This window comes from Heteronotia binoei, chromosome 4, assembly GCF_032191835.1.
Source record: "Heteronotia binoei isolate CCM8104 ecotype False Entrance Well chromosome 4, APGP_CSIRO_Hbin_v1, whole genome shotgun sequence".
NCBI lineage: Eukaryota > Metazoa > Chordata > Lepidosauria > Squamata > Gekkonidae > Heteronotia > Heteronotia binoei.
Genome location: NC_083226.1, coordinates 134,856,799 through 134,871,522, shown reverse-complemented (window position 1 = coordinate 134,871,522; position 14,724 = coordinate 134,856,799). Strand labels below are relative to the sequence as shown.

Below are 14,724 nucleotides of genomic sequence, written 5' to 3'. Positions count from 1 at the left end.
TCACTGAGAGGGAGCAGGAGCATCTGAGCAGCCAAATGCACTCCTGGTTAGAGTTAAGAAGGAAAGGGACAGGTGGGACAGCTGCAGAAGAAAGGGTCTTCTTCTCCTGCGAGGTCCCTTTCGGATTCCATCCAACGATGGAATCCGAAAGGATTTTCCTACCATATGATTTCTACAATTTCAGAAAATTATAGAACTCAAAATCATTCTGGTCATTCAGAGGCACATGTGCCATTTAAGTGAAGTTGAATGTTATGGTGGGTTTTAACCCTGTGGACATGCAGCCCCTTAGGCAGTGCTTTCCTTTGCACTCTGCCACAGCTGCACAGCCAAAACATGGGGAATGCAGAAAACATTGTGTGCATCTTAAATTAATTTCCTCCAAAATGTCCTGCCATTAACAGCCTTGCTCAGGTCTTTATGGAGTCAATCTTCCTTTATTGAGTCAATCCATCTCATGTTGGGTCATCCGCTTTTCCTGCTGCCTTCGGCTTTTCCTAGCATTATTGTCTTTTCCAGTGACTCTTGTCTTCTCACAGTGTGACCAAAGTATGACAGACTCAGTGTAGTCATTTTAGCTTCTAGCAGAAAACGTTGCAATACCAGAAATGTTTCTTATTATTTATTGGAAAACATTAGCTACCTTTCTTCTTTACATTTATTAGCCACCTTTCTTCTTCCCAAAAAATCAATACTTCAAGTATCTCATGTATAAAATTTAAACATTTATAGTCAATACACAGAAGTCTGCTTTTCAAACATGGTCCTCAGTCTCTGCTTACTCAGTGAACCATCCCCTTAAGGCTTCAGTTCAATATTACTAGCAATGAACACCTCAACAGCATGATGTTGTCTCACAATATTTGTTGAAGTGCATTCATTTATAAAATTTGGTTGTACAATTTTCCAAATGGTTTAGGCATGTATGAGATTCAACTCTCGGCTAAATATCTGGTTTCTGGTGTAGTGGTTGTGCTCCGACTCTTATCTGGCATACTGGGTTTGATTCCCCACTCTCCCTGTGCAACTGCTGGAGTGACTTTGGGTCAGTCATAACTCTCTCAGAGCTGTTCTGCTCAAGAGCAGTTCTCTCAGAGCTCTCTCAGCCCAACCTACCTCACAGGGTGTCTGTTGTGGGGAGGGGAAGGGAAAGGAATTTGAAAGCTAGTCTGAGACTCTTTCAGGTAGTGAAGGGCAGGGTATAAATCCACTTTCATCTCTTCTTCTAAGCTAAGCAAGTAACCTGAACTCTAGGTGTATACTTTATTTTCAAGATACATTGATACAAGTGACATGCTAGAAGGCATACCTTGAAAAGGATTTCCAATCTTTCGAGGAAAGACATATCAACAATGTATATGTAGAACATTGCACAGAAACAGAGGAGAATGGGCATGTCCGCACATTCTCTGTACGCACATTTTGAATATATATATATATATATATATATATATATATATATATATATATATATATATATATATATATATACACCAAAACTGTAAACAAAAAAAATTAAGGTGAAAATCCCAAATATATTCTTCCAATCTTCCATTATACAAAAATCTTCATAAAATACAAAGATAAATATACAAAACCATGATAGTTAATAATAAATATATAGCAATGCTACAGAAGCTTAAGATGTTTTCTTATATTGGTTTAATGATTGTCAAATAACAATCTCACTGATTCATACACGACAATAAAGAAATTATTCAAAATGAATCTTAAACTTGGGAAACTCATAATTTTTTTGGTGTATGTAGTCAATGAGGATTTTTGTGTAATGGAAAATTATAAGAATATATAGGATTTCCTGTTCATTGTTAAGGTCCTTTTTGTTCACACTTTTGGTATACAGGTTTTTAGAGCTCTCTCTCTCTGCCATTTAGGAACCAGATAATCACCTAGTTTTACAGAAGACCTCTTTGAGAAGGCAGTAGGATAATCCAACACCAAAAGCATCAAAATCATCTGCCGGCAAGTTCTATACTAGGGGTGGCCAACGGTAGCTCTCCAGATGTTTTTTTGCCTACAACTCCCATCAGCCCCAGCAATTGGCCATGCTGGTTGGGGCTGATGGGAGTTGTAAGCAAAAAAACATCTGGAGAGCTACCATTGGCCACCTCTGTTCTATACTGTACCAGCCTACCTTCCTCTTTTGCCTTTGGAACTGAGGGCCAATAATACTTCCGTAGTAATCTTCAAATGTTGATCCATGGCATGATTCTGACTTTGGATGTGATAAGTCTGTAGCCATAAGGGCTAGAAACGTGTTTTGAATTAGTAGGTAGGAATTCTCAAGATTCTGAAACATGCATCAGACAAGATCACCTAACTCTGCATGTTTCACACTAGTAACATGTTACTTACTAATTCAAATATGACTTACGATTATTATAATCCTCTGTGTTGCTTGTGCAGGAGGAGGCTGCCTGATGAGAGATGTCTGCAGATTTCGAGAGCTCACCGGTAAATGCTGGCTGACAAGAAGTGTTCATTTTGCAGCTGGTTTGATTTTCACTAGTCCTTGATAAATCTGAATTTGGCTGGTTTACTCCACGTACATAATCCTGGGTAACTAGAGCTGAATTTGATCTGTTAAGGTGGTTTAATGACATCTGTAACACAGCTTCATTTATGAAGACCGAATTTTCACCACAAAAACTGTCGGATCGATTATGCCCCATGATCTGCACACAAAAACACACAAAGAAAATATAAAATAAATCCATGTTTCAGTTTTGTAGTTGTCATCATAGTTCTCTTTTCTTTACTTTGGCATCATTATATAGCTAAAATTAGAGTAAAAATCAGAACAAAATCCACTATATTCATCTGTTGCCAATAATCAATGGCAAAAATTATGAAAGAAATGCAAGATTTTCTAAAACTTTAATCTTAATTCCACATTTAAACTGTTGGGACACTACCATCCCTTTTGCAGTGTAATTATTTGCACCTTTATGTGAGGGACTCTTTACTACTGGCAGTATATAATTCTCAGCCCAGGCCTTTTTGCTAGGTGATATTAGCAAGAATGGTAAGCCTACTGAACATAGCCCTGTTCACTGGTAGCAGTTCCATTCATATTATTCACTATGCTGATACAGAACAACCTCAGTCACTGACGATGGGGGAGTGACTTCAGGATTCTGCTGAAATCCACCCTTTGATTTGATTTGTGATATCATTCAAAGCAATCTGATACTGTCAGTGGCAGCTGTTTCACACAAACGATGGGAACAGCTATGCAAATAGTTACTGCAGTCTTGTGCCCATTGGCCCAATAAAAACAATAAACCCAAAGTAAAGGTCCAATCAACACTGGCCTCACTGACAAGCACTGTGAGAGGTGCTGCCCACAGAGAAACCCAATGCCATTGCACTATGTTAGAAGCTCTTAAGTGGGACCAGTTGCATGCTGGGCTGGGAAGGAGTCACATGGCTGACTCTGCCTGTGCAATCTGACCTTTTCTTAGCCTTCTTCCCTTTTCTTTATTTTACAATGAAGGTTTGTTTAAAGTTGTGATGTAAAAAAAATAAATGAACCTCTACGCAAATGTGTAATGTCTGAAAATGTGATCATTTGCACCTCCAGGACTTACTATGAACTTTCCCAAAACACTGCAGCAAAACAGGTTTGGGAAAGACTGCAGAAAAGATTGTTAAAATCTGGGAGGTGCATGGAAGCAACAAGATGCTATGGAAAAGTGGGGAAAACTCACTTCTTAATAACATCTAAGCCAGGACAAACAATCTCCAGTGCAACATGAAAGTGATTTCATTGTGTGCAGTGGGGTGATGATCTAACTTTTCTCCAAAACTGTATGGCTTAATCACAGTGTTTTGGCCAAATGTCAGAAAGTCACCTGGTGTGATGTCACTTCCAGGTTGTACAAGAAGTGACATCATGATGGTGGGGACATCAATCACAATCCCCCCTCTTTTGCCATTTCCTCCCATTAGCTGGCTGATTGGCATCTGAAACTGAGGCCAGGAGATCCTCCACTCCCAGGAGGAAGTTGGCAACCCTATTATCTACCCTCCCTAACAGGGAGATAATAGGGTTGCCAACTTCCTCCTGGGAGTGGAGGATCTCCTGGCCTCAGATTGGGCTAGCCTGGGCCATCCAGGTCAGGCCTATCTACCCTCTTTAACAGGAAGATAGGCCTGACCTGGATGGCCCATGCTAGCCCAATCTCTTCAGATCTTGGAAGCTAAGCAGACAGCACTGGTTAGCACTTGGATGGGAGACCACTAAGGAAGTTAAAGTGATTCATAAAATTATAGAATCATAGAGTTGGATGATAAGAGATATTAACAGATTTTACTCTGAATAAAGTCTTGCATGCCTCATTGCCCCCTGGAGAGAACACCCCAGGCAGACTGCCTTGGCGGCTGTGCTTCCAGTGGCGCAAGATCTTGTGCTGTAACTTCACTGTTTCTCGCTCCTTCTCCACTATCCTTTGGCTCTCCCTGAGTCTCTCCAGGTTCTGCTGATAATCCTGCAGCTGAGCATCCAGCTCTTCGCGGGTCCTGCAAAGCAGTTTCTCCTGGCTTAAGCACTCCTTCTCCCTCTCCAGAAGTTGGCTCTCCCTTGTCTGGTGCTCCTGTTGCCGTTGCTCACATTCGCGGTGCCACCGTTGCTGCTCTTGCTGAAACTGGTGCTGAACCTTCTGAACATTTGCTAGTTCCTCCTTCTGTTTACAGTTCTGGTGTTTTTCTTGTTCCAAGACAGAGCTGCTACGAAAACTGGGATTCCAGCTGAATCTTTCATGTTCCTGTAGAAGAAGCTTATGGATTTCCATGTGACTATCCTGAATGGCTAAGGCTGCCTTTTCATCAAAGCAAAATGCAGTTTCCATAAATGAAAGAGACAAAATTTAAATATTAGTGTTTTCAATGGAAGGGCAAACCTACTCATCACATAAACTCACAGTAGTGCGAAATAAGAGGATTTGTTAGATATTATCACTGTATTTTCCTCCTTCAGTTTAATGCCACAGACCTCAGAGCTTTAGCCTCCATGGACTTCACCCATATCCTCTGCAGGTTTTACTTTGTGCAACAATAAAGACAGACAGATAACTTGAGTATGGTAGAAATGTTTGGACATACATGCTCTGTCCTGAAAAACAAATGCTTAGGAATAAAAAAATGTATGTAGAAACAATTTCTACCACTCTACAATATGTCCTTCTCCATACTCTGTCTCGCTGCATGTGTGTGTAAGAAATGAAAGCAGTACTGCTGATGTTTGTGGTCCACAATAAAATCAGAGCTAACAAGCTTGAATCACCCATGAACCAACTCTAAAGGAAAAGCTGGTATAATAAAATGGTGTGGATTGGATCTTGCCTAGATTTCTGCAGGTATGAGGGGGGTTTCCTCTCACAGCTGCCTATAATGCTCCCTGAAATACAATCTTGAAATATTCCTAGAAGTCTCAGGAACAAACCACATGTTGCCTTTTTAGTAAGTCGGACACAACTCTCTTCCTCTGCAATCACACAGCAGCTGTGGGGTGAGGCATTTTTAAAGTCCCCAAGAACCCAGATCTACTCAGAATGTGGCCTTCTCCTCTCCACACCTGATCCCTAATGGCACTGGCAGGAATTGATTTGCATAACTTTGGAGCTGTGCATGCCTGGAATACTCCATGTGGAGCTCTAAAAGTTATGCAAATATTTCCCTGCAGAGGCTCTTTTGGCTCTGGAAAATGGCATGGATGGCGAGGCAGGAGACCCTCCTCTCCCCATGCCACAGTTCTAAGAAGCTCTGGGCTCCTGACGAGTTTAAAAATGCCTTTCCTCACAGCTGTTGTGAGACTGCAGGGAACACGAGTTGGGTCTAGGAAACCCCAACCCAACTGGCAAAAAAGTAACATGTAGTTAGGCCCTTATACGCTACCATCAAGAGGACAGAGGAACTATACTGAATGGGGACTTTTCCCACTGAAAATATGGTAGTGCCCACTCATGCCATCCCAACCCACCAGAGACCCTCAACTCCTCCCGCAAAAAAATCCAGTGGGGCTAAACCACTTCATCTTAGTGAAAAGCCTAAGGCCCCTGCCAAAAGTGATAGATCAGACTTATACGTTTGGATCCTAGCAATCATTTTGGCTTGCACAGCACTGTCCGTTGGCACAGAGCAGGTTTTCTGGCATAAGGGGTTTCTGCTCATGCAAAGGGAAACACTTTTCAATTATCAGAAAAAGCCCAGGGTCACAGAAATAGTGAAGAATGTCTCACTGCAAAGGATGAAGAGCAGCAAAAGGAAAGGAGCCATGGTCTTAGGGAAAAGCCAGTTAGAATCCAGTAGCACCTAGAGTTCAACAAGGTTTTTGGGGAATAAGATTTCAAGAGTCAAAGGAGCTATTCTAACTGCTGACCAATATAGCTACCCTCTAAAACTAGGAACAAGGCAAGAGAAGATTTCTAAATACAGTTTATAAGTTAAAACAAAGTTCAAAATGTTTGATTGTGTTTTCTTTAAATGTGAGCTTGTCTTGGGCAACTAATTACAAAACAAAAGTTCCCAACACAATCATCACCTGTATGCTGTACAAGAGACGGGTTATATTCTGGATGGTCTGTACGATCTAGAGAGGAGAGGGGGAAAAAAGAAAGGGTTGGGTTTTTTTGTTTACAAGATTTAGCACATTTAAAGCAAACAACAGCAAGAGGTTTTGTAGCTGATCTGACTCACCTCAGTCTGTGTTGAAGTAGAGAAACATGTGTCTCCTTCCTACAGACAGAAATGGAATTAGCTTTTTTTGTAGACCTGGACTGCCACCTTCTGGTGACTCAACAACAGTATCTGAAAATTTCTAAAAGTTCTTGAACACTGCACCAACATGCTTAATTTAAGTAAACACCAATCATTTAGCATGCAATATATATGCGCAAATTGAGAACAATGCATTCATACTAATAATCAGATATTTCTACATCACTTGTTTTCCTCATATACAACACGTGATTTTTTTTTGCTACCGAAAAGTGGACTAGCATTTTGCAGCCAAAGTATGCATTACACCTGCCACACAATTGCCATGGACACCGGCAGCAGACCCCAATTTAGAAATGCCACAGAGGTCCAGTTCTTGTCAGAACAGCAAGGGGAGGGGCTGCAGAACAGCTTTAAGTACCCATGACAACAACATGGCAGAAGTAATACATAGTTTGGCCCTTAAAAATTCCAAATTCTGAATGCAAAATAAATGTGATCTATGCTACGGTCACCTCAAGATTGGACTACTATAGCGCCCTCGACATGGGGCTGCCCTTGTCTCGAATCCGGAGACTACAGCTGGTGCAGAATGCAGTGGCTAGGCTGTTACTGGGGCTCTCCATGTGGAAGCACATGCTGCAAGAGCTGCACTGACTGCTGATAATGTACCAGATTCGCTATAAGGTGCTGGTTATTACCTTTAAACCCCCATATGGCCGAGGATCTGTCTCCCTCAGGAACCGTCTCTCCCCATATGTTCCTCAGAGGGTACTTAGATCTGGGACACAGAATCTGTTATTGATCCCTGGGCTGAGGGAGGCAAGACTGAAGACCACTAGAGAGAGAGCCTTCTCTATAGCAGCCCCCTATTGGTGGAACCAACTCCCAGAAGAAGTAAGAGTCTTGCGGGATCTTCCCCAGTTCCTCAAGGCTAGTAAGACAACTCTGTTTTGACTTGCCTTCAACTGATAGCAGTATATGAGGACTGAAGACACTGGAAATAACACTAGCACCAAATTGTTTTCAATTGTTTTAAAATGTTTTAATTGTTCATTGTTTAATCTGTTTAATGTTTTAACTGTTAATGTTCAGAACTGTAAATGTTTTATTGTTGTGAGCCACCCTGATCCTGCTTCGGTGGGGAGGGTGGGATATAAATCCAATAAAATAAATAAATAAAATCACACAAAATTTAACATGTGCTTTTTATTCCTTTTAAGAATTCAGTGTTTAGTTTGTTTAATGAACAGATGGTGAATCCAATTGACAGAGGGTGGGATATGGAAAAAGTGGCAGTAGGAGCAGAGGGAAGGGCTGGGCATTTGTATTCTAAGACTCTGAATGTCCAACGACCTGTCCATGTCCAAAGCATATATTGAATTTTAAATAAAGCTTCTCAAAAGCAGTACCTGATCCAGGTCATCAATTTCTCCTATGCTGTTTGTATCATGAACATCTGCATCAGAAGACTTATCTCCCTTTACTTCTGTTACTAGTGATTAAAAGAATCACGAAAAGATAGGAGTCAAGCATATGTGAACTACATACATGCACTCATAGATCAAGTGTATTCTTTTATTATTAAAATAAATGAACCCCCTGTACAGAGTAATGTTGCACCTAAGAAACAGAATTCTGTGATTTGTATAAATTCTTCAAACTAACAAAGAGAGGCCCACATTTGTGCATAATTTTACCATAAAGACAAAGAGCTACCTAGCTACTGAAACAGCATCCCCCGATTGCTGTCAATTGAACACACACTTCCAATGGCTTTTTTTTTTGGGGGGGGGGGGGGTTATTCATCAATTATGTGGGTAGGATACAATTGGGTATGACTCTACAGGTCAGGGGCCCCCAACCCTGGTCTGTGGACTGGTACCGGTCCACAGCCTATTAGCAACCGGGCCATGGAGTGAAGCAGAGTGCCACACTACCCCTTTGCCCACCTGGGACCTGGTCAGATAAAAGAGGCCTTGCTTTGAAGCACCACCTCTTTCATCCACCCGGGTGGGCAGAAGGGGCAGCACAGCAGCGACCTTTGCCTACACCTCATTTAAAGACCCCCATGAGGGCAGGGATGGGGCCAAAAAGGTTGGGAGCCTCTGCTACAGGTGATTCAACATACAAGATGTTCTACTTGTATGGGGAGATTGTATGTGAGCTTTGGATGCAGTCAAGAGCATCTACAAGTTTGGGGCACATGTGAACTGGCCCCATCCATTCATTACAATATCAGAGCTTTGAAATGTATAGCAACAGAAGTTATTAATAGCATTAATAGAATTTGCCATGAAAATCTTTATGATCCTCCTAAGATAAGAAACTATTTTCAAATGAAAATAGAACAGAGCATCAAGCACTGAATTATTAATAGAAAATAAGTTAATGAAGAATTTTGAAAGCAACAATATATTTATCGTTTTGGGTTAAAGCCCCAAATGGCCAGCAACAATTCCTCTGACTTTAATGGAATCATTCCAGACTAACATAGTACTGCCTACCAAAATATAAATAAACCACTTTAATCTAATCATTTGCCATACTGTTCTGATTCAGCAAGTAACAGGCTCTATTACTGAGAGTTTGATAACCCCCCAGGAGTCATGTTTTGGCGAGTCCACAGAGGTTCCTGTGGTTCATGCTGGGAAGCAGGAAGGAGCAAGAGGGTTCTCTGAAATGGCCTGCATCTATTTCAGCCTTTCACTACCCCCCTCCCCCCCACTTCCAAACACTCCCTTTAAATAACAAGCAGGGTGCCACGTGTGAGTGAAGTCTGAGTGGCTGGACTAGGCCTTATTTTACAGTTAGAATAGTAGTTGGACTAATTCTAAAGGTACTGTAGTAGTTTATTAGTCTACATAGCTCATTCCATTTAATTCTCTATTTTGCTCAGCTATGCTTTTGTTGCTTTTTGCCCTTAGGATTTGGTATGGGTATATTTTTTTGTGTGCCATGGAGTGCAGGAGTGTCTTAGAAATATTCATGATAGGTTTTACAAGAGCTAGAGTTATAGCACTGTCAGGGAATAAGAGCGGCAGCGGCCAGCTGTCAGTTTCTTCCGAGGGACCAGCTGCTGTGCTGTCAGAGGGCTCAGCTGCTGGCTCTGCTGCAACTGGCAGCTCCATGTCCAGCAGCTTCCCTTCATCATCACCCATGACAAGTACTGTCTGTGGAAAGGGGCATAAACTTTCCAAAGAAAGAAAAGGTAAGAAAAGGTCTCACCCTTCCCCAGCTGATAAGGCCTCAAACTGAAGCAGGCTAAAATGGGTAATTTTATAAATCCCCTTGAGTCTCTTGAATCTTACTGGCATCCAAATAGTTTTAAAATAGTTTTTGCAGTTAATTCCCTATCAGGTGATGATGGTGATCCACCCCAAGAGGGGTAGGTTTCCTACTCACATCTCATCCATACTCTAATAGAATTTGCTCTTGCTCCCTTGGTAAAATAGATTCATTCTCTCATATTTTATTGGAATATCCTCTATATTCTAATTCGATGCCATTTTACTCTACTGTGGCTGATGAATTTCAATGATTTCAATCTAAGCAAGGTGGTCCCCTTCCTACTCTCTGATCAAAATCCTAATATAACATTGGATGCTGCAAAAAAATTCTTTTGTCTTTTGGAAAATAACAAGAGATTGTTAATTAAATTTCTGATTGTTATACTGCTCAAGGCATTGAGTTATAGAGCATATATTGGACAAAGGGAAGGAAAGGATACTGTTTTGCTTTACACTTTGATAGGGTGAAAGTTAAAAAGAATTGAAATTTAAGAATAACATCTGAGTAAAAGTGAAAAGTCTTACTAACAATCAGTCATAGATTCGCAGACATCAGTTGCAGAAAGCTCTTCCGTCAGACTTGATTCTCTAGTACTCTCATCTGTTCCCTGGCTTGTGTCATTTGTCTGTGTCGATGCTACAGCCACATGGAGACTTTCCACTGCAAAAAGAATGAGCGTTCAGGAGGTTAGTCCAAAGATTGGGGGGGACAGGGAGGAAGATAATGTAACCTTGGCCTTGGCTATTCATGAATTTGTGCAGATCATATCATTTATTATTAGACAACTTTTGAATTATGGGGGGGAACAAAAGGGAATCTTTGACTGTTTCTACATGAGGATTTTTCCTAGCATGGGGAGCAGAAAACATCAACATTGAAGGGGAACATCCAGATGGCTTATGCCTTATCTATGTATGACTACAGGGTGACTGTCAGTGAAGCAGCCATTTGTATGCTGCACTATGTTGGAAGTGAAGACGCTGTCCCCTGTCTCAGCCTCTAGATGTTCTGGCAACTGATAGCTAGACAGTCATACTGACCCTTCCTTCCTGTGTTTACTCTTCTGCCACTATCTCTTTGAAGTGTAGATTGTGTTCTCAAGGGAACAACTTCCTTCTGCTCACTCTCACACAACAGGGCAAAGTTGGAGTCCAGTAGCACCTTTAAGACCAACAAAGTTTTGTTCAGAATGCAAGCTTTTGTGTGCATGAATAAAACTTCGTAGGTTTTAAAGGTGTTATTGAACTCCGGCTTTTTTCTATTGCTTCAGGCCAACATGGCTGCCCACCTGGATCTCTCACACAATGCCCTTCTCCTTCCATACACCAGGAGAGGCAACCTGTTGTCCACTATTGGCACTATGACTTGTTGGCACTATGAGGCAGACGGCCCTCTTGCCATCTGCTTCCACCCTTAGCAAGTATGTTAATACTCTATCCTGTCTCTATTCTCTATTTCTCAAATAATGAGAGAAGTATTTCACCTTTAAACTTGCAACGTGGCTCTGTGCAGCTCTGTAAGCTGAGCAACCTAATAAAGCGATGCTTCTGCATTTGTAGCTTTATTTAAGCAATCTGCTAACTAGTGGGAACTAGCCTAACTATACCAGTTAATCCTATAGCCCCTATGGGGTGTACAGGGTTGGGCTATACTCTGTATTCCTCTATGTCAATTTGTTAAAGATCTCCCCCTACCCCCATGTATTTACTGAACATTCTGTGACAGTACAATGTAGCTGGGAAAAAGAGGAAAAAGCCGTTTGGGGGTGTGGACTGTGAGGGCCCTGTGCAATGCAATGGAATGACATGGAGAAGCAAGATAGCAGAGGATGGGGTGCAGTAACTGAGTGTGTAGATGCCATTCCAAGCTATTTCCGTGCCATTTACCACCAGAGCTAGGCTATATTTTCAGGCCCCCTACTGGAAGCAGCCTTTTGTCTAAAACCCCATGTGAGCTCTTGGCTGTCCTGATTCAGCCTACAATTTTGACTTTATTTCACTTGTCTGAGAAGTCAACAGTCTTCCTGATGGTGACTCTGATGTGGCTAGAATGAACCATTTCTTCTTCTCCAAGTGGAAGAGTCACTAACTGAATGAATCTGAATTCTGTTCATTTGTTAGATTACATTCCCTAATTTCTGAATGTCTTTGTTGATGCATGAACATTTTAATGAGGATGTTAGCAGCAAGAGGGATTTTCTGAGGTGAACTAAAAGGGTAATCTTTAATAGCATTCAGTGTGGAAATATGATGATGAGGCAGATTTTATAATAAGTGGATTGGTTTTTATCCAACCACATTATCATTAAAAATGCCCTGAAAATATGTGAAAATACATTTGCTGGTGCTATCAATCAAGACTCTCTTCAAGGGCAAAGTTCCTCACTTCATTAGTAGAATAATTTAGAACAACTTCACACATGCATAGACTATGCCTACAGCCCAATTATTTTGTATGCATAGTGCTTAGGTACTTCCAGTACTATGCCACAGATAAACTTACCATTAAAGTAGGAGTTAATGGAAAATTATAAGACATGAATCCATTTAAATTTTATTCTAAAGATCTCCTGTCACCAGTTACTTTCCAGGTGAAATTCAAGATGCTTGTTCTAACCTTGAAAGACCTACACAGCCTGGCTGCAGGGTATCTAAAGTAAGAGTAAATCTTCCCCAACATTTGCCTTTCAAATCTTGAGGCTCAAAAACAAGGACCCTCTGCAGGTGCCATCCACCATCAGCAATTGTTATACAGTACTGTTATATAGTACCATGTTGTATTGTTGTTTTAATTGCATTTATTGGTTTTATTGTATTTGACTGGTTTTCTTGGCTGTAATCCGCCCTGAGCCTGCCTGTGAAAGAGCGGAATATAAATTTACCAAAATAAATAAATGCATTTTGTTCAGTTTAGCATCAGTCAAGCATATATTTCCTACAGCAGTTATAAAAGAAATTTTTCAAAACGGACTGGTTAAACTAGCATATTTTTGCATCCTAAAAGTGTACATACGCCTTTTTTCCAAATGGGCTCCAAAAAGTACCGTAAGTAGCTGGTGCTACCCTATTCAAAATTAGTTCAAGCGTTCTGGAAACTCTTCCAAAAATTACTGTCCTACTCCTCCTATATAAAAAAAAAATGCTTTCAAACACTTTTTTTAAAAAATAATTCTTTACACATATCTGCTATTCAGCAAGGCATGTGTTTGTGTACAAGTGAATGTACGGGTGCACCTGGTGAATAAGAGGCTTGGTTCACATCATTCACAATTAACTTGATCCACAAAACAACCCAAAAACTGGAGAAAAACAGGTTTCCTACCTGTAACTGATGATCTTCGAGTGGTCATCTGTGCAGTCACACTGATGGGATATAGGCGCCCGCGCCGATCTCGATCGGTATTCTTGAAAGCTGCGGATTTCCGCGCCCCGGACCCAGTGCGCACGCGCAGAAGCCCCACTGCGCATGCTCACAGGGACCGGAGCGGACATCCCGCCAGTTCCTTCTGACCGCTGCATAAGCCCTAGAGATGGACCGGCAGCGGAGGGGAAGGAGGGCGGGTAGTGTGACTGCACAGATGACCACTCGAAGATCATCAGTTACAGGTAGGAAACCTGTTTATCTTCTTCGTGGTCTCTGTGCATCACACTGATGGGAGACTAGCAAGCCAGCTTCCTACCTGGAGGAGGGTGCAACGGTCCATCAGCGAGAAGCCTCTTGAAGAACAGCACGGCCCACTGATGAACGCCGACGCCAGTTCAGGTCCAGTGCATAGTGTTTAACAAATGTATGCGAGGAGGACCACGTGGCAGCGTCGCAAATGTCTCTCAATGGCACCCCTCTCATGAAGGCTGTCGAAGTTGCCAGGGCTCTAGTAGAGTGAGCTCTGATCTGCCTCGGCAGGGGTTTTTTGTTCAACAAGTAACATAGTCTTATAGTCTCCGTTATCCACTTAGAGATTCTCTGTGATGAAACTCTGACACCTTGCGATGCCGTGGAATATGAGACAAAGAGTCTAGGGTCTTTCCGTCCCGGCCTTACCCTATGTAAGTAGAATGAGAGTGCCCTTTTAACATCCAGGGTATGGAGTTTCCGCTCCAGGTCCGTGCTTGGATTCGGAAAATATATCGGTAGGCATATTTCTGAGTTTAGGTGGAACGAAGATGCCACTTTTGGGAGAAAAGTAACATCAGGGCGTAACCACACTCCTTCAGCACTGAACTTCAAATATGGGTCATCGCAGCGTAATGCTGCTAGCTCGCCTACTCTACGAGCAGAGGTAACAGCCACCAGAAAAGCTGTCTTCCACGACAATAACTGTAGGGAGCACATCGCCATAGGTTCAAACGGCTTCCCTGTTAAGGCCTGCAACACTCCCGGAAGGTCCCAGGATGGGGCTGGGTCCCGCACCGCTGGGTACAACTTCAGCAGACCTCTGAGGAACCGTTTAGTGTCAGGGTGTGGGTTTTCCTGTGGAAGGGGGCTCCTTGGAGAAGGTTCTCCCTCTCCTGCCACCAGGACAGGGTGCACAGTACTGTCGCTGGAACCGTGAGCTTTAGTGAAGGAGGGTCCCTTTGACAGTTGAAGGCTCGAAGAAACCACAGCTGCAGTGTCCGCATGTGGAATCTGGCAAAGCGTATGACTGCTGTGGTCGCTGCCATTAAGCCTAGGAGGCGTTGGACTTGGAACGCAGTG

At 42.1% G+C, this 14,724-nt stretch overlaps 1 protein-coding gene across 1 annotated transcript in view; it reads right to left on the bottom strand.

The window, feature by feature from the left end:
• ARHGEF28 (Rho guanine nucleotide exchange factor 28) overlaps positions 1-14,724 on the bottom strand; it is a 220,974-nt gene that overhangs the window by 32,360 nt on the left and 173,890 nt on the right. The window contains exons 30-35 of the mRNA XM_060235810.1: positions 10,558-10,689; positions 8,151-8,233; positions 6,718-6,756; positions 6,563-6,610; positions 4,338-4,841; positions 2,396-2,696 (exon numbers count right to left, since the gene is read on the bottom strand). Coding sequence (XP_060091793.1) covers positions 2,396-2,696; positions 4,338-4,841; positions 6,563-6,610; positions 6,718-6,756; positions 8,151-8,233; positions 10,558-10,689 — 1,107 coding nt within the window. The remainder of the gene's footprint in view (positions 1-2,395; positions 2,697-4,337; positions 4,842-6,562; positions 6,611-6,717; positions 6,757-8,150; positions 8,234-10,557; positions 10,690-14,724) is intronic.